General features: G+C 44.1%; 1 protein-coding gene across 3 annotated transcripts in view; it reads right to left on the bottom strand.

Annotated features, from left to right (window-relative positions):
• LOC106563399 (gamma-aminobutyric acid receptor subunit alpha-3) overlaps positions 1-19,767 on the bottom strand; it is a 133,144-nt gene that overhangs the window by 82,513 nt on the left and 30,864 nt on the right. For all 3 annotated transcript variants that reach the window (XM_014128918.2, XM_045690027.1, XM_014128920.2), the window contains exon 3: positions 1,224-1,345. In XM_014128918.2, the coding sequence (XP_013984393.1) occupies positions 1,224-1,345 (122 nt within the window). The remainder of the gene's footprint in view (positions 1-1,223; positions 1,346-19,767) is intronic.

Genomic DNA, 19,767 nt, shown 5'->3' with positions numbered 1-19,767 from the left:
ACTCATGGAAAGTGCATAGGTGGCAGAGCTAGTGTGGTGACAGATTTATCATACATCCTAGTGGGGGTGGAATAGAGCCGGGTGCTCACCACTGTCAGCTTAAAACATCACATGGATTTCATGTTCACACTCTCATAGACCTCTGACTAAGAATTCTAAATCACTTATAATAAGCTCCATTTTGAAAAAATCCACAATAAATGTAAAATCATTAGCACACGGTTTTATCACCACCCTAATGATGATGTAGCATTAGCATTAGATGACGTAGCGTTAGCATTAGCTGATGTAGCATTATCATTAAATGATGTTATTACATTAGCACTTCCTCCGCCAAGACAGGGCAGGGCCGTCCCCAGTGGGCAGGAAATCAGAGCTCTGCTGGACCTCTGAGATCTGAAGACAGGGCTTGCAAGCCAAGTGTCAAGAAGCTGCTGTTTTTAATAGGGTCTTTGTGGCATTCTGTTGGCGATAACCATCTCCTTGTGAGGAGGATCAATAATTTCACTGTTCCTTAAAGCAATATGTTCATGATCTGAAGAGACGTAGCATACTCTCACTGTGATCAGGGAAACTGAGCTGTTAATGACACTACTGTATGGCTCTGAAGGATCAATGGAGGTCAAGCTGACAAGGGACCCAATTTTTCATAAGGTCACAGCTCCAAATCCATCACTGCACACCATGGCTAGCTTCCTGGCTCGGTGAGCCTGGGCTGTCAATGTGGGGAGGTAGGGAGGAGGAAGGGAGGAGAGGACTTGCAAGTGCTCTCTGTTTCAGTAGAGGCAGTGGTCAGCGGCTTGTTTCTAACTAGATGGATATTATTTGTACTTCACTCCTGATCCTGGGGCACCATATCATGTGTTCAAGCTTTTGTCCCAGACCAGCACTAACAAACCTGATTCAGCTGGTGAAGGTTTTTATGATTAGCAGATTGATTCTTCAAGTTAAAACTAGCTTTAATAGTTTTGGGTAGTAGAGGCAGACAGACATTGCAAAAAGGTAATATGCTAGCTAGCTGATGATCTCTTTGAAGCAATGTATGGCTATATAATGAATGTTTCAAAGACAGTTTTATTAAAGTGGTGGATGGCAGACAGCAGCTTAGAGAGAATCCTACACATTGTGTGTGGCAGAGCCCAAAAGGCACTATTAGCAGTATGTCTGGCTCTGTTAGAGGTAGGGAGAGGTGGGCAGTGTCTTCGCTCAACAAACCAGCCTACCTCCTAGTCCGGGGCGAAGCCTGTTGTCGTAGCCATCTAGCAGTCTGTCCAGGATCCGGGTGAAAATAGTGATGTTGTCTCTACTGTCGTCAGGCATCGGCTCTCTGTGCCCAACCACTGCCCTGCAGAGAGAGAGAGAGAGAGAGAGAGAGAGAGAGAGAGAGAGAGAGAGAGAGAGAGAGAGAGAGATTTAAATTGAACACAGCAGACATCTGAGTCTTTTGAGTCTTTCCTGTACCAGTGCTTCCTCAGACTCAGATTAGTTATGAGAAATACAGCTCCACCTGAACCTGAACACCACATGTGTCTGGCTGTCCACAGCTTCACTCTGCACTCGTAATGAATTTCCTTTTTACAACGAGCTCAGGCCAGACTATTGGAGGAACTACTGTTGTTTCAAACCACAGTGAGCTGTAGGGGTAATTGAACCTCTTTCTAATTCAACCTTCACAGTCATCGCTACCGCAATGAATAAGACACAAACATGTTGGGGTTTAATTTGAGGTGCTGTGTGGCAGCTCACCACTCTCAGACATGGAAAGACCGATTGAAGTCCAAAAGGATTAGTGAAGCCTGCCACAGAGCTGCTGCAAACTCTGCCTCGGGATTTCTTCCTCCTTCTTTCTACATAATATTGACAAAGTAGGTCCTAAATATGCAGTCAACCTCCGCTTCCTTAATTACCTTAAATATGACGAGTAATCATCTCGTTGTGGCCCTGGCCACCGTTCTTCAGTGAACAATGTTCTGGTGAGACGGAGAGGGCACCATAGATGCAGCACTGATGAGCTAATGAGTGCCATTTTCAATCAAACCCAGTCCCCCTGAGGGATTGATCTCTGACCTGTCTCCAGGTGACCCCTATCAACAAGCATGTCCGATGGCCGCTAACAGCTAACAGCTAACACTCATTTACATACAGGCATGCACCACACACAAGCACTCTCATATGAACACACATACACTACATGACCAAAAGTATGTGGACACCTGCTCATCGAACATCTCATTAATATGGAGTTGGTCCCCCTTTGCCGCTATAACAGCCTTGCACTAGATGTTGTAACCTTGCTGCGGGGATTTGCTTCCATTCAGCCACGAGAGCATTAGTGAGGTTGGGCACTGATGTTGGGCGATTAGGCCTGGCTCGCATTCGGTGTTCCAATTCATCCCAAAGGTGTTCGATGGGGTTGAGGTCAGGGCTCTGTGCAGGCCAGTCAAGTTCTTCCACACCGATCTCGACAAACCATTTCGGTATGGACCTCGCTTTGTGCACGGGGACATTGTCATGCTGAAACAGGGCCTTCCCCAAACTGTTGCCACAAAGTTGGAAGCACAGAATCATCTAGAATGTCATTGTATGCTCTAGCGTTAAGATTTCCCTTCACTGGAAGTAAGGGGCCTAACCTGAACCATGATGAACAGCCCCAGAACATTATTCCTCCTCTACCAAACTTTACAGTTGGCACTGTGCATTCAGGCAGATAGCGTTCTCCTGGCATCAGCCAAACCCAGATTCGACTGTCGGACTGCCAGATGGTAAAGCGTGATTCATCACTCCAGAGAACGCGTTTCCACTGATCCAGAATCTAATGGTGGCGAACTTTACACTACTCCAGCCAACGCTCGGCATTGCGCATGGTGATGTGTGCGGATGCTCGGCGATGGAAACCCATTTCATTAAGCTCCTGATGAACTGTTCTTGTTCTGATGTTGCTTCCAGAGGCAGTTTGGAACTTGGTAATGAGTGTTGCAACCGAGGACAGGCGATTTTTACACACTACACGCTTCAGCACTCGGCGGTCCCGTTCTGTGAGCTTGTGTGGCCTGCCTTGTTGCTCCAAGACATTTTCACTTCACAACAACAGTTCACCGGGGCAGCTCTAGCAGGGCAGAAATTTGACGAACTGACTTGTTGGAAAGCTGGCATCCTAAGATGGTGCCACGTTGAAAGTCACTGAGCTCTTCAGTAAAGCCATTCTACTGCCAATGTTCGTCTATGGAGGTTGTATGGCTGTGTGTTCAATTTTATACACCTGTCAGCAACGGGTATGGCTGAAATAGCCGAATCCACTAATTTGAAGGGGTGTCCACATACTTTTGTATATATAGTGTACAACTTTACATGGGCATGTCACTGTGCATTCAAACACATTATAGAGTTATATCTACCGTTTACATAGTACACTTTGGGGATTAACATGCACAAGTCCTCAACTGGCAGACGGACTAGGAATTGTGTTATTTCAAGGGATGGGTACATTGGCTGTACCTCTGAAATCTCCTTGTCAGTGTACCAGTACTAACAGCACTGTTAAGACAATGTCAAAAAGGAAAAGGAAACTTTAATGATGACAGCAGGACAGACAGAATTGAAACAAGAACATCACTGTTGTACGTGTGTGTGTGTGTGTGTGTATCTGCGCCTGCGTGCGTGTGGCACCTTGACGTATGAACTACTATTTGTGTTTCATATCCAATCATCTCAGATGCCAGTCAAAGCCAAAGGGGCCTCTACTGAAAATGAAGCAGGTCTGATTGATAAATAGAGAAAGAGAGAGGATAGAAAAAGAGCTGCACTGTGTATAACTCCACCGACATCTAATTCATTTCCTTGAGCTTAAAGAGGGGCTACGTATACACCCTCTGCATCCAAAGTGGGTACCTCAGGAAGCTTCCCTCAACCTCCCACATCTCTCTCTCTCTCTCTCTCCCTAGGCAACCCTATATTCTTTGGCTACATTGAATGTTTTCTCTTAGCTACTTTATGTAGCTAACATATTCTTGCTTCGTGTATTCCTCTTTGATTTAGAAGATACTGTTGCACAAACATGCTGATATAAGTCTACACCATCACTGTTATTATCAGGCTGTATAGCTAATTACGTTTGCTCTGACTCAGTACATGTATTAGCTAGCTAGCGATTAGCATTAGCATCTAACAATAAGCGGCTAACAAGATTTAGGCCCAATTTGCAATGAAAATACAAACTAGCTGTTTGCAGATGTAAGAAACACAAACTAATAGTGTAATTATAGAATGCTAGTGGATTTATATTAAGAAGCAAAGTGAAAACAGCATCGTTTTCATCAACATTGTTGCATGAGCTGCATTGACCATGCAGACTGAAAGCAAGTGTCTTGTGGTTGAGGAACAACAAATGCGCTCATGGTTGCCAGGTCTAGGTAACATTTACAGTACAATGACCACTCAAAACCCACCCAAAAGCCATGAAAACTAGCCCAATTTTGTTATCCCACAGCAAGAAAGGAGTTGCTACATTTATACAATAAACAATTTTTCCATGACGTTATCGAGCCAACTAAGAAGGAATATCGACGTAACTTGTAACCACATTCGAAGCAAAATGCGGTTTTCATCAAAATAATAAATTATTGCGAACTATGAACTACATAATAAACAAATTTAAATATGTAGGAAGAGAAAATATAATTTGTCCTTGAACTCGCCAGATAATTTTTCATCAATGGAAATGTTTACTCATTTGACTGCTATGATGAAGCAATAAGGCACGAGGGGGTATGGCATATGGCCAATATACAACGACTAAGGGTTGTTAGTGACCCCCGAGTGGCGCAGTGGTCTAAGGCACTGCATCTCAATGCTTGAGGTGTCACTACAGACCCTGAGCTGTATCACAACTGGCCATGATTGGGAGTCCCATAGGGCGGCGCACAATTGGCCCAGTGTCGTCCGAGTTAAGGGAGGGTTTGGCCGGGATAGGCCGTCATTGTAAAATAAGAATTTGTTCTTAACTGACTTGCATGGTTAAATAAAAAAAATATTTTGCATTGCGGAGTGCCTGGATACAGCTGTTAGCTGTGGTATATTAGCCATAAACCACTAGGGTGCCTTATTGCTATTATACACTGGTTACCAACGTAATATATATATATAAAACAGCGAGTAGCAGCAGTGTAAAAACAAAGGGGGGGGGTTAATGTAAATAGTCTGGGTGGCCATTTGATTAATTGTTCAGCAGTCTTATGGCCTGGGGGTAGAAGCTGTTAAGGAGCCTTTTGGTCCTAGACTTGCCGTGCGGTAGCAGAGAGAACAGTCTATAACTTGGGTGACTGGAGTAATTTAAAAAAACACCACCTAATATATAGGTCCTTGATGTCAGGAAGCTTGGCCCCAGTGATGTACTGGGTCATACACTCTACCCTCTGTAGTGCCTTACGGTCAGATGCCGAGCAGTTGCCATACCAGGTGGTGATGCAACCGGTCAGTATGCTCTCGATGGTGCAGCTGTAGAACTTTTTAAGGACCTGGGGACCCATAAAAACTATTTTCAGTCCCCTAAGGGGGAAAAGGTGTTGTCGTGCCCTCTTCACAACTGTCTTGGTGTGTTTGGACCATGATAGTTTGTTGATGATGTGGACACCAAGGAACTTGAAACTCTCGACCCTCGACTCTCGACTTCAGCCCTGTCGATGTTAATAGGGGCCTGCTGAGCCCTTCTTTTCCGATAGTCCATAATCAGCTCCTTTGTCTTGCTCACATTGAGAGGGAGGTTGTTGTCCTGGCAGTCTCTGATCTTCTCCCTATAGAATGTCTCATCACTGTCGGTGATCAGGCCTACCACTGTTGTGTCGTCAGCAAATTTAATGATGGTGTTGGAGTCGTGCTTGGCCACGCAGTCGTGGGTGAACAGGGAGTACAGGAGGGGACTAAGCACGCACCCCTGAGGGGCCCCAGTGTTGAGGATCAGCATTACAGAAATGCTGTTGCCTACCCTTACCACTTGGGGGGCGGCACGTCAGAAAGTCCAGGATCCAGTTGCAGAGGGAGGTGTTTAGTCCCAGGGTCCTTAGCTTAGTGATGAGCTTTGTGGGCACTCTGGTGTTGAACGCTGATCTGTAGTCAATTAACAGCATTCTCACATAGGTATTCCTTTTGTCCAGGTGGGAAAGGGAAGTGTGGAGTGTGGAGTGCGATTGAGATTGCGTCATCTGTGGATCTGATGGGGCGGTATGCGAAATGGAGCGAGCATGTACTGTGCTCCGTTTCTCTTTGCCTCGATCCCGACCATTCTCCCCGGCCCTGCCCCTGAAAAACATTCCCACATCATGATGCTGCTCTGACATGCACATTCAACTCTGGGACCTCATATAGGCAGGTGTGTGTCTTTTCAAATCATGTCCAATCAATTGAATTTACCACAGGTGAACCCAGAGAAGTTGTAGAAACATCTCAAGGATGATCAATGGAAAGAGGACGCACCTGAGCTCAATTTAGAGACTTATAACAAAGGGTCGTAATATGAGCAATTTTTTAAATGTATTTTTAATACATTTGCAAAAATGTGTAAAAACGTATTTTCGCGTTGTCATTATGGGGTATTATGTGTAGATTGCTGAGTAGTTTTGTTTATTTAATTCATTTTAGAATAAGGCTGTAATGTAACAAAATGTGGAAAAAGTCAAGAGGTCTGAATACTTTCTGAAGGCACTGTATGTTTACATTGCCAAAGCAAGTGAAATAGATAATAAACAAAAGTCCAATAAAAAATTAACAGTAAACATTACACTCACAAAAGTTAATAAAGAATAAAGGTAGCCAAAGGAGGTGTTGGCTTTGGGGATGACCAGTGAAATATACCTCCTGGAGCGCGTGCTACTGGTGGGTGTTGTGATGGTGACCAGTGAGCTGAGATAAGGTGGAGCTTTACCTAGCAAATATTTATAGATGATCTGGAGCCAGTGGGTTTGGCGACGAATATGTAGCAAGGACCAGTCAACGAGAGCATACAGGTCGCAGTGGTGGGTAGTATATGGGGCTTTGGTGACAAAACGGATGGCACTGTGAAAGACTGCATCCAATTTGCTGAGTAGAGTGTTGGAGGCTATTTTGTAAATGACATCGCCGAAGTCAAGGATCGGCAGGATAGTCCGTTTTACGAGGGTATGTTTGGCAGCATGAGTGAAGGAGGCTTTGTTGCGAAATAGGAAGCCGATTCTAGATTTAATTTTGGATTGGAGATGCTTAATATGAGTCTGGAAGGAGAGTTTACAGTCTAACCAGACATCTAGGTATTTAAAGTTGTCCACATATTCTAAGTCAGAACCGTCCAGAGTAGTGATGCTAGACGGGCGGGCGGGTGCGGGCAAAGATCGGTTGAAGAGCATGCATTTAGTTTTACTAGCGTTGAAGAGCAGTTGGAGGCCACGGAAGGAGTGTTGTATGGCATTGAAGCTTGTTTGGAGGTTTATTAACACGGTGTCCAAAGCAGGGCCAGATGTATACAGAATGGTGTCGTCTGCGTAGAGGTGGATCAGAGAATCACCAGCAGCAAGAGCGACATCATTGATACATACAGAGGAAAGAGTCGGCCCGAGAACTGAACCCTGTGGCACCCCCATAGAGACTGCCAGAGGTCCGGACAACAGGCCCTCTGATTTGACACACTGAACTCTATCTGGGAAGTAGTTAGTGAACCAGGCGAGGCAGTCATTTGAGAAACCAAGGCTGTTGAGTCTGCCGATAAGAATGCGGTAATTGACAGAGTCGAAAGCCTTGGCCAGGTCGATGAATACGGCTGCACAGTATTGTCTTTTATTGATGGCGGTTATGATATCATTTAGGACCTTGAGCGTGGCTGAGGTGCACCCATGACCAGCTCGGAAACCAGATTACATAGCGGAGAAGGTACGGTGGGATTCGAAATGGTAGGTGATCTGTTTGTTAACTTGGCTTTCGAGGACCTTGGAAAGGCAGGGAAGGATAGATGTAGGTCTGTAACAGTTTGGGTCTAGAGTGTCTCCCCCTTTGAAGAGGGGGATGACCGCGGGCGCTTTCCAATCTTTAGGAATCTCAGACGATACAAAAGAGAGGTTGAACAGACTAGTAATAGGGGTTGCGACAATGGCTGCGAATAATTTTAGGAACAGAGGGTCCAGATTTTCAAGCCCAGCTGATTTGTAGGGATCCAGATTTTGCAGCTCTTTCAGGACATCAGCTGTCTTGATTTGGGTGAAGGAGAAGCGATGGGGGCTTGGGCCAGTTGCTGCGGGGTGAGCAGAACTGTTGGCCGGGGTTGGGGTAGCCAGGTGGAAAGCGTGGCCAGCCGTAGAGAAATCCTTATTGAAATTCTCTATTATTGTGGATTTATCTGTGGTGACTGTGTTTCCTAGCCTCAGTGCAGTGGGCAGCTGAGTGGAGGTGCTCTTATTCTCCATGGACTTTACAGTGTCCCAAATCGTTTTGGAATTAGTGCTGCAGGATGCAAATTTCTGTTTGAAAAAGCTTGCCTTTGCTTTCCTAACTGACTGTGTATATTGGTTCCTGACTTCCCTGAAAAGTTGCATATCGCGCGGACTATTCGAAGCTAGTGCAGTGCGCCACAGGAAGTTTTTGTGCTGGTCAAGGGCAGTCAAGTCTGAAGTGAACAAAGGGCTATATCTGTTCTTAGTTCTACATTTTTTGAAAGGGGCATGCTTATTTAAGATGGTGAGGAAGGCACTTTTGAAGAACAACCATGCTTTTTCTACTGACGGGATGAGGTCAATATCCTTCCAGGATACCCGGGCCAGGTCAATTAGAAAGGCCTGCTCGCAGAACTGTTTTAGGGAGTGTTTGACAGTGATGAGGGGTGGTTGTTTGACCGCGGACCCATAACGTACCCAGGCAATTAGGCAGTGATCGCTGAGAGCCTGGTTGAAAACAGCAGAGGTGTATTTAGAGGGCAAGTTGGTCAGGATGATATCTATGAGGGTGCCCATGAAGTTGGAGACTTATATCTCCCTCACTAACTTTAAGCATCAGCTGTCAGAGAAGCTTACCGATCGCTGCAGCTGTTCACAGCCCATCTGTAAATAGCCCATCCAACCAACTACCTACCTCATCCCCATATTTGTTTTGGTTTTTCTGCTCTTTTGCACACCAGTATATCTACTTGCACATCCTCATCTGCACATCTATCACTCCAGTGTTAATTGCTAAATTGTAATTACGTCGCCACTATGGCCTATTTATTGCCTTACCTCCTTACTTCATTTGCACACACTGTATACAGATTTTTCTATTGTGTTATTGACTGTACGTTTGTTTATCCCATGTGTAACTATGTGTTCTTTTTGTCGCACTGCTTTGCTTTATCTTGGCCAGGTTGCAGTGTGCTTAAACTAATAACACGCTAATTATTGTATTTTTCTTGTCTAAATTGAATACATAATTTAAACATTCACAGTGTACATTGGAAAAAGTATGTGAACCCCCTAGGCTAATGACTTCTCCAAAAGCTAATTGGAGTCAGAAGTCAGCTAACTTGGAGTCCAATCAATGAGACGAGATTGGAGATGTTGGTTAGAGCTGCCTTGCCCTATAAAAACACTCACAAATTTGAGTTTGCTATTCACAAGAAGCATTGCCTGATGTGAACCATGCCTCGAACAAAAGATATCTCATAAGTCCTAAGATTAAGAATTGTTGATTTGCATAAAGCTGGAAAGAGTTACAAAAGTATCTCAAAAAGCCTTGATGTTCATCAGTCCACGGTAAGACAAATTGTCTATAAATTGAGAAAGTTCAGCACTGTTGCTACTCTCCCTAGGAGTGGCCGTCCTGCAAAAATGGTTGCAAGAGCACAGCGCAGAATGCTCAATGAGGTTAAGAAAAATCCTAGAGTGTCAGCTAAAGACTTACAGGAATCTCTAGAACATGCTAACATCTCTGTTGATGAGTCTACGATATGTAAAACATTAAACAAGAATGGTGTTCATGGGAGAACACCACGGAAGAAGCCACTGCTGTCCAAAAAAAACATTGCTGCATGTCTGAAGTTTGCAAAAGTGCACCTGGATGTTCCACAGCGCTACTGGCAAAATATTCTGTGGACAGATGAAGCTACAGTTGAGTTGTTTGGAAGGAACACACAACACTATGTGTGAAGAAAAAAAGGCACAGCACCCAAACATCAAAACCTCATCCCAACTGTAAAGTATGGTGGAGGGAGCATCATGGTTTGGGGCTGCTTTGCTGCCTCAGTGCCTGAACAGCTTGCTATCATCGACAGAAAAATGAATTCCCAAGACATTTTACAGGAGAATGCTAGGCTATCTGACCTCTAATTGAAGCTCGACAGAAGTTGGGAGATGCAACAGGACAACGATCCAAAACACAGAAGTAAGTCAACAACAGAATGGCTTCAACAGAAGAAAATACGCCTTCTGGAGTGGCCCAGTCAGTCCTGACCTCAAGAGAGCACTTCACACCAGACATCCCAAGAATATTGCTGAACTAAAACAGTTTTGTAAAGGGGAATGGTCCAAAATTCCTCCTGACTGTTGTGCAGGTCTGATCCGCAACTACAGAAAACTCTTGGTTGAGGTTATTGCTGCCAAAGGAGGGTGAACCAGTTAGGTTCACATACTTTTCCCACCCTGCACAGTGAATGTTTACACAGTGTGTTCAATAAAGACATGAACACGTATAATTGTTTGTGTGTTATTAGTTTAAGCAGACTGTGTATGTCTATTGTTGTGACCTAGATGAAGATCACATCAAATTTTATGAGCAATGAATTTTGTATTTTACTAGGCAAGTCAGTTAAGAAAAAATGTGTATTTTCAATGATGGCCTAGCAACAGTGGGTTAACTGCCTTGTTCAGGGGCAGAACGACAGATTTTTACCTTGTCAGCTCAGGGATTTGATCTTTTTGTCATGTCCTGGCCAGTATAAGGTTAATTGGTATTGTAGTTTGGTCAGGACGTGGCAGAGGGTATTTGTTTTATGTGGTTCGGGGTGGTGTGTTTGTTGAAGGGGCATTTGATTTAAGTATTCCGGGGTTTTGGGGCACTGTTTGGTTTTCATGTATTCTATGTTGAGTCTAGTGTGTGTGTTTCTATGTTTGGTTAATTGGGGTTGGGACTCTCAGTTGAAGGCAGGTGTTGTCTATTTGCCTTTGATTGAGAGTCCCATATATTAGGGTGTTTGTCATTTGTGGGAGATTGTTCCATGTTAGTGTATGTCAACACTTCAGGACTGTCAGTTTATAGTTCGTTCTTTTTTGTGTTCATTTTTGGAGTTAATAAATGTTCAAAAATGAACAACCGCATGCCTGCTGCGTTTTGGTCCATTTCCACCGATGAGAACCATGACACTTTAGGGTTACTAGTCCAACACTCTAACCACTAAGCTACCTGCCACCCTGTTATACATAAATCCAGGTATTTCCAAAAGGTTCACATACTTTTTCTTGCCACTAAATATAGGTTGTATTTACAATGGTGTTTGTTCTTCACTGGTTGCCCTTTTCTTGTGGCAACAGGTCACAAATCTTGCTGCTGTGATTGTACACTGGATTTGTTTTCTTTGTGGGTCTGTGTAATCTGAGGGAAATATGTGTCTCTAATATGGTCATACATTTGGCAGGAGGTTAGGAAGTGCAGCTCAGTTTCCACCTCATTTTGTGGGCAGTGTGCACATAGCCTGTCTTCTCTTGAGAGCCAGTTCTGCCTACGGTGACCTTTCTCAATAGCAAGCCTATGCTCACTGAGTCTGTACATAGTCAAACCTTTCCTTAATTTTGGGTCAGTCAGTGGTCAGGTATTCAGTGGTCAGGTATTAGGGCCAAATAGCGTTCTAGTTTGCTCAGTTTTTTGTTAATTCTTTCCAATGTGTCAAGTAATTATCCCCTACTGCCACCCATCACCACCAAGGGCAACCCCCTCCCTACCCAACCCCCTCACACACCTCCTCAGATGAGCCCACCTCCAACCTATAGATACTGGTATGCAGCATATCATATGACATGCCTGCTAACATTTAGTGGCTTCACAATATAACAGATTTATTTTGTTTGCCCTGTCTTTTCAGTGTCTTCCAGTTGTCTGTGCTCAGAGGAGATAAGGTGTCCAGGAGAGAAAAGGAACAAGTTGAACAATGGTTGCTAATGCAGCTTTGATTGACTCAGGGGACAGGTGCTAAGTCTCAGCCTACTAATGATGACCAACATTTCTGTGCATTCTTCTTTGATCGACATGAAGCTAATGAGGTCTTGATGAGTATTGGGCGCCTTCTTTTGAAGAGGACTCACTGCTCTGAAAACTCAGCTCAGACTTTTATTAGGAGTCCTTATGAAGCTCTGCTCGTGTTGCCTCTCTGGCCTTGCAGACAGAGGAATGCAATGGTCAACCACTGAATCTTAAAAAGTACTCAGAGTTTACAGTGAGTGAGTTTAAAGTCCTATAAAAAAGGGAGTGACGGAGAGGGTGAGAAAGAAAAGGAAAGTGTCAGAAAAGGAGTACAAATACATAGAGCCAGAAAACAGCTAATATAAGATTATACTACTCCCTGCTCCATTCTGCTGGCGCGTCACATCTACCAGGGAGCAGCGACTAAAACCATTTGTTTGCTTACCCTTTTCTCCAAAAACCAGCTACAGAATCAGATGCCATAGAAAAACAGCTCTGCTGATTTCTATAAAGCTATCCAGGAAACTGGAACAAACATCACGCTAAACAAGCAGCTTTATAAAACACAAACAAATGTGTTTATCTTGCCATGACCAAACTGACATGGGTCGTGTCTGTGGGATGTTGTGAATGAGTCACAGGAACATAAAATCATGTCTCACTGATAGACGGCAAACATATGTGTCCCCATCTGTCCAGACAGCGGTGGAGTCTAGTTGCCTAACCCTGTCATACACATACTCTGGGTGTTGGAGGCAATTTTAATACAATATATCTAGCTCTTCATACAGCATGTTTAAGTGAATGAGCTTGGAAATTTTCAAATTGCGTGATCCAAAATAAACTTGGGGCTTAGATCAATGACTCTTTAGAATAAAACCTCAATTTGATTGCTTTGGCAATCAGAATCTGATCACCCTGCCAAACGCAAGTAAATGTCACTTGCTAGAAGGTGCTCTTCAATCTTCCTCTGCATGTTTAATGAGGGCGTTCTCTAGCCTCAACACGGAGCAGATCTAGTAAACGTGGTTTAGTGCCTGACGTATTGGCAGCTTGCACCCTAAAGTACACCATTGGCCAATATACGACTCAGAAACAGTGGACTGACCCAATGCACTGATCCAGAAGCCCTATGGCTCAAACCCAATCTAGAAATCCATGGTTTGTCTATTGGATCTGCCTGAGTGTTGAGCCAAACCAGAACCCTCTCTGCCCAGCAGCTGCTGCTGCTGCTCCAGCCCTCCACAGTCTGGCCAGCAGTCAAACACACTGGATCTGGACTCTGGGGCCTCTGAGGAACATGTAACCTCTCTCACTTAATAACAGACAATATCCTCTGACCACAACCCCATTCCAGTAGCTCCCCACTCCCCAGAAGTGACAGGGTAAAATAGGGTTAGGGCCCAAGAGCTTGGATATGCCTCCAATTGACGATCCTAGTCAGGCCCTGGAAGGTGACTAAACAAAGCGAGAGGACCAGCCCCTGTCAAAGCAGACAACATACAGATGGTACAGCCATACTGTAGTCAGACAAGCATGGTGAAATAACACCCCAGGGAGGTTTAAAAAGAAAATGTTGCACTCACAAATGACTCTGATCTACAGCGGAGTGTTTTGTTTGTTTTTGTCCCTCAAACATTAAAGTGCGATGTGTCCTTGGTTTAGTGCCTTTGACTAAATTAACATCTACTGAGCAGAGTATCAATTAATAATTGTACATAAGCACGCATAAAATACGGTTTTTTTCTGTTGGGATAATTATCACTAACGTATTACTAAGGCAAAATGTAACTCCGAAAGGACTTTCTTCATATTCGTTTCTCCTGTTTCGGCTTCATAATTATTTCAGTGAAACTTTGCACCTTTTATGGAACAGCCCCGATTGTTAAGTGAACATTGTCTAACTGACTCACTTCCCAGAGAAATGTGTTCATGCTTTACTGAAGCTCTCTGTTCTACAGACACTTGGTATTGATGCTTCACTTATTTCCGGCTATTCCCTTGTGTTCAAGCCAATGAGGCATGTTGGCATACCAACAGACAAGGTGCTGCAGGATAATTGTCAAGCAGAGCATGCTCCAACAGACTGGGCTCATTGACTGGCTTTCAGATGGGAATCATATGTGAGTCCTGGTAGGATATCAGCAGGGCTGTGTGGATCTGGAGGTGTGCTGGATCATACCAAAAACTGTGCATTCCAACATAGGAGTTCACAGTGTATCACAAAACCAGAGTGGCTTGTACCAAACCACTATGAAATTAGAGAAAACACACCACATGAGACTGAAAACATAATGTCACGAAATAGTGTCTATAGGAGAAAATAAAGTAAAAGAATGTTCAATGTCTGTGAAATCATACTTGTCAGATTAAGAAGAGATCAATGACTAATGCAGCTCAATTTCATGGCAGTTTAACATGGCATAGCCATTCTCTGCAGCACGCAAGGTGTTGAATCAGCCATTGAGCTGACTCACGTTACTGTTCAGTAAGGAGACGGACATCCATCCCCAGTTGCTCTGGAGCAGGATTGAGTTCTCTGTGTTCACAGTGCAGTCACACCCTCTGGGGGATCCATTGTGACTCTAATCTGATTCACAGATGCCTGCTGGGACTATTCACCAATTAGGAACTTTGAAGCTGACGGATCAATTACTCAATATATATCAACACAATGCCGCTGTTAGTTACCCCATCTGAAATTCTGGTAATTAGCCCAGAGATCAATAAACTGTGAGCAGGACGGAGAACTTGGGGAGATATGAGAGAATTTGAGATTGTTAAATCTCATGAATTAAATGTTCCCTGTGGATTATATGAGGGTGGTGCCTAACAGTGACATGTTTATCATCGATGTGCTCCACATTCTATTCCCAACTCTTAATCTGCAACAAAACGGAAAGATGGGGCAATTCTTGTCACCATAGTATTTGTGATGTAAAGATGTAATAGGATCATTGGTGTTGCATATCATGATATTGACACATACAGGTACTATATCTACAGTATGCTACCTGCTGTGTTTTACATTTGTACATACACTATAGCCTACCTTGCTTCATATTTTCTCCATTTCCATCTTAATGCTGAAAAAGAGAATCTCCGACAGGCAGCCAAGTCATCCAACCGCAAACAGAGAAGCTCACCAAGTGAATACATAACCCTGGCTCAGCCCTGTAACACATTAACCTTGACAATTCCACCGTATCGTTGACAGAATGGTCTCTGTCCACCGAATCACATCTCAAAGTGAGCCCTTCCCTTCCATCCCATGAATAATGCATGTGAGTTGGGGTGAGAAAGGGAGAGGAGCTGGGGAACTTCAGAGGCGATGAATACGCAGGAATAGCTGGAGTGGACGTACAGCACCTTCCCCCTCATAGCCATTGATTAAGTGTCACTTTGTCCTGTGGAGTTGAAACAGATTCCAAACAAAACAGACAACAGAAAAGGGTCTGACTGTTCACACTCGTTAGCCTGTGATTGCGCTGCGGAGGGCGTGGATTGGAGGCGAGGTTGTAAGACAACAGGCTGCTCATTTATATGTAAAAGATGGATTGTTGTGAATAATAGTTTAATCAAGCCCTGCCTACCAACGAGCGTGTGCAGTGAGGGATTGAGGGGATGCAGAGTGACAGAACCTAATATAGGGGATTTGTCTGTGACAACTTTATCCATTAGCAATGTCTCCTGCCTGCACTGTTGCCGATTTGGAGCCCGGCGATGGTATCAGTGGGCATCAGGGAGGCGGCAGGACTCAGGGAGAGACAGCTTTGCTGATGTGAAGAGATACTCTGGAGGTATAAGCACTCTGAAGTCTAAAAGGATTACTTACAAACTTGGTCATGGCTGGTACGCCTGTGCACTTACATTTTCCGTTCAGATCTACATTTCCCGAGACAGACACCACATCACAATAACCCACGGCCCTGCTTCCCTTTACTTCCTACCTAAAACGGGGTAGGCAAAGCCTCACGTACACCATGTGTTAATAAATACAATTTGCTGAGTGAAGATTGCAGTGCAAGGACGCTGCTTACGTGCACTGTGCTGTCTTTCAAGTGATTGAGGTCGTCTCGTTGGTATGCACCGAGAGTATGCTTTGACTTAATCCACCCCAGTCCCCCAGAAAATATTCATTTCTATGCCCCTGGCCCGGAGTCAGGGTGGAAGTGTCTGCAGTTATTTAGACACATTTTAGGATGCTTTCGAGGCTCCCATGGACTGCCAAAGCACTGAACAGGATAGCTTTGATCCTATAAAACACAAGGACATAGCCCATTAGAGAGAGAATGACAGAGAGATGGGATGGATGGGAGGGGAAGTGAGAGAAAGAGAGAGATAGGGATGGATGGGAGGGGAAGTGTGTGAGAGAGAGAGAGGTAAGTGTGTGAGAGAGAGAGGGGTAAGTGTGAGAGAGAGAGAGGTAAGTGTGTGAGAGAGAGAGAGAGGGGTAAGTGTGAGAGAGAGAGGTAAGTGTGAGAGAGAGAGAGAGGTAAGTGTGAGAGAGAGAGAGAGAGAGAGAGAGGTAAGTGTGAGAGAGAGAGAGAGAGGTAATGTGTGGAGAGAGAGAGGTAAGTGTGAGAGAGAGAGAGAGAGGTAAGTGTGAGAGAGAGAGAGAGAGGTAAGTGTGTGAGAGAGAGAGAGGTAAGTGTGTGAGAGAGAGAGAGAGGTAATGTGTGAGAGAGAGAGAGAGGTAAGTGTGAGAGAGAGAGAGGTAAGTGTGAGAGAGAGAGAGGTAAGTGTGAGAGAGAGAGAGGTAAGTGTGAGAGAGAGAGAGAGAGAGAGAGAGAGAGAGAGAGAGAGAGAGAGAGAGAGAGAGAGAGAGAGAGAGAGGTAAGTGTGAGAGAGAGAGAGAGAGAGGTAAGTGTGAGAGAGAGAGAGAGAGAGGTAAGTGTGAGAGAGAGAGAGAGGTAGAGTGTGAGAGAGAGAGAGAGAGAGAGAGAGGTAAGTGTGAGAGAGGGAGAGAGAGAGAGAGAGAGGTAAGTGTGAGAGAGGGAGAGAGAGAGAGAGAGAGAGGTAGGTGTGAGAGAGAGAGAGAGAGAGAGAGAGAGAGGTAAGTGTGTGAGAGGGAGAGAGAGAGAGAGAGAGGTAAGTGTGAGAGAGAGAGAGAGAGAGAGAGAGAGAGGGTAAGTGTGAGAGAGAGAGAGAGAGAGAGAGAGAGAGAGAGAGAGAGAGAGAGAGAGAGAGAGAGAGAGAGAGAGAGAGAGAGAGAGAGAGAGAGAGAGGTAAGTGGTAAGTGTGAGAGAGAGAGAGAGAGAGAGAGAGGTAAGTGTGTGAGAGAGAGAGAGAGAGAGAGAGAGAGAGAGAGAGGTAAGTGTGAGAGAGAGAGAGAGAGGTAAGTGTGAGAGAGAGAGAGAGAGAGAGGTAAGTGTGAGAGAGAGAGAGAGAGAGAGAGAGTGGTAGAGTGTGAGAGAGAGAGAGAGAGAGGTAAGTGTGAGAGAGAGAGAGAGAGAGAGAGAGAGATGGGAAGGGAAGGATAGGAGGGGAAGTGAGAGAAACTAATAAATGCTGTTATTACTTCTCTTTCTCTGCCTTCTTGAGATGTCAGAACGAGTACACAGCATGCAGCACACTCTCGATTTACGCTTATTAATATCTGGTAACATATGATCCAATTTGAGAATGAAGGCGATGCCAGCTAAATAATGTTAAACACATCTAATCTCAGCTAAGACATGCTTGAACATGTTTTTCTTTTTAACAAAGCAGGACTAACCTTAATGCCAGCTCTGAAGCTCTGCATGCCTCATAGTGCCTTCACTCCTTTCCTCAAATTTTCCGGCTCCACTTCCACATAACTGCATTAGGACGTAATAATAAATACCCAGGTTTATTGATACGTCCCAGGGAGAGTCAAAATTAACCTTATTTGGGGTGATAGAGGACGCAACAAAAGAGTGGGGGATCAGAGAGGCAGGCTTATCAAAAGCCAGATAGAGTATTTCACAGTTACACAGAGAGGGGCCCGTTCTGATACTGAGGGAGAGAAATGGGTCGTCGGAATAAACAGGACTTTTGGTTTGTCACTTAAGTCACCAGAAATGTATTTAGGACAACAAAGTGAGCAGAGCCATGAAACAAGCCATTGCACGGCCTCAATTTGTCTCTTTAAAATGCCTTGTTTATTCTGTTTGGGCTTGTTTTTTTGTTTTTTAAATCATCTGAATTATTTACATAGCCAAGTAACAAGGAGAGGCACTACTTGTTATGCAGAGGTAGTAACTGAGCTACTGGAGTTTAGAACTGCAGTTCTGCAGTTTGGAACAATCCCCCATTATCAATGTTATTATCATCCTTATCCTCATCATCATCACCATAACCATCATCGTGCATTTTTTAGAACGTTGTATGCAAATTTGATAGCTTTGTCATCAATATGAGATTAGTTTTTTTTTTTACATGCACACAAAAATCAGCAATGCAAACAGGACTGGACTGCCAGAAAAATAAGGTTGAATATTACATTTTCCCAAGAGCAATTCAACCAAATAATGGAGACGGAAACGATTGAATTTACTTGAAGGGTGTATATGAATGAGAAAAGGTATAGTGAGAAAGAGGGTCTGTTATGTCACATTAAATCAGATCCGGTCCATCTTTCTTTTTCACTCTATGCTGACACAGTACAAAATGAATCACTGCTCCACTCCTCGTGAATATTATGTGTGTGTGTGTGTGTGTGTGTGTGCCTATGGTGGCGAATTAGATTGCAACCTCGTTCCCCCTCAACCCCCTCCTCCACTCCCCCATATGATTCCCCGTGGGTGCGCTCCCAGTCCCTCAAGTGCAGGCCAGGGTGGAGAAAGAGAGATTTCAATCAATGTATTTCTGTGACAGATTACCCTGATTGTAGTATTAGCAAAAAGGCAGTCATCATGCGTCTGTGTGCCTGTAACCACACAACTGCACACACAATTATACTATAAAACACATTCTAAGCATTATTTATGGGCGGCAGGTTAGAGGTTAAGAGCGTTGGGCCAATAATCAAAAGGGCATTGGTTCGAACCCCCAAGCTGACTAGGTGAAAAAAATCTGATGATGTGCCCTTGAGCAAGGCACTTAATTTGGAAGTTGCTCTGGATAAGAGAGTGTAGAAAATGTAACGTTATCATGTGCTTTCATATAATATACTGTAAATGATGTGCATAACAAACAAGGCATACTATCATGGACAATACAGAAATGGTGGGAAAGAGGAAACGATTGATCTTATAAAATGGCTTTGTAACACCCTGAATTACCTGGTAATCCCTAAATAACCTTTGATTGAAGTTATACAATCAATAATACAGTGTTTATAACAACATCTAGGTGACGTTTTAGTTCTGAAGCTTGACAGCTGTAAAGCTTTGTATGACTCATTTTACTCTCTTTGATGGATGGAGAGAAATCTCTCTGTAGCAAACTAATGGAATAGGTGGATAATGGGAGGTGACTAAAAAATCAGTTGAGAGGGGTAGGTGTTAATTGATTGTGTAAGGGTCAGCGAGGGTAAGCAACAGTGTTCTAAAAAGGTTGGAATAGGCTAGGGAGCCTTGCCCATAGTTTATAATGGTCTTCAATGGATACACAAGGCTAGAGAATGCAGCACACTGCACTGGG

The sequence above is a fragment of the Salmo salar genome, chromosome ssa11 (assembly GCF_905237065.1).
Source record: "Salmo salar chromosome ssa11, Ssal_v3.1, whole genome shotgun sequence".
NCBI classification, from domain to species: Eukaryota; Metazoa; Chordata; class Actinopteri; order Salmoniformes; family Salmonidae; genus Salmo; species Salmo salar.
The sequence above is the reverse complement of the archived record's forward strand: the minus strand, read 5'-3'. Positions and strand labels throughout refer to the sequence as shown.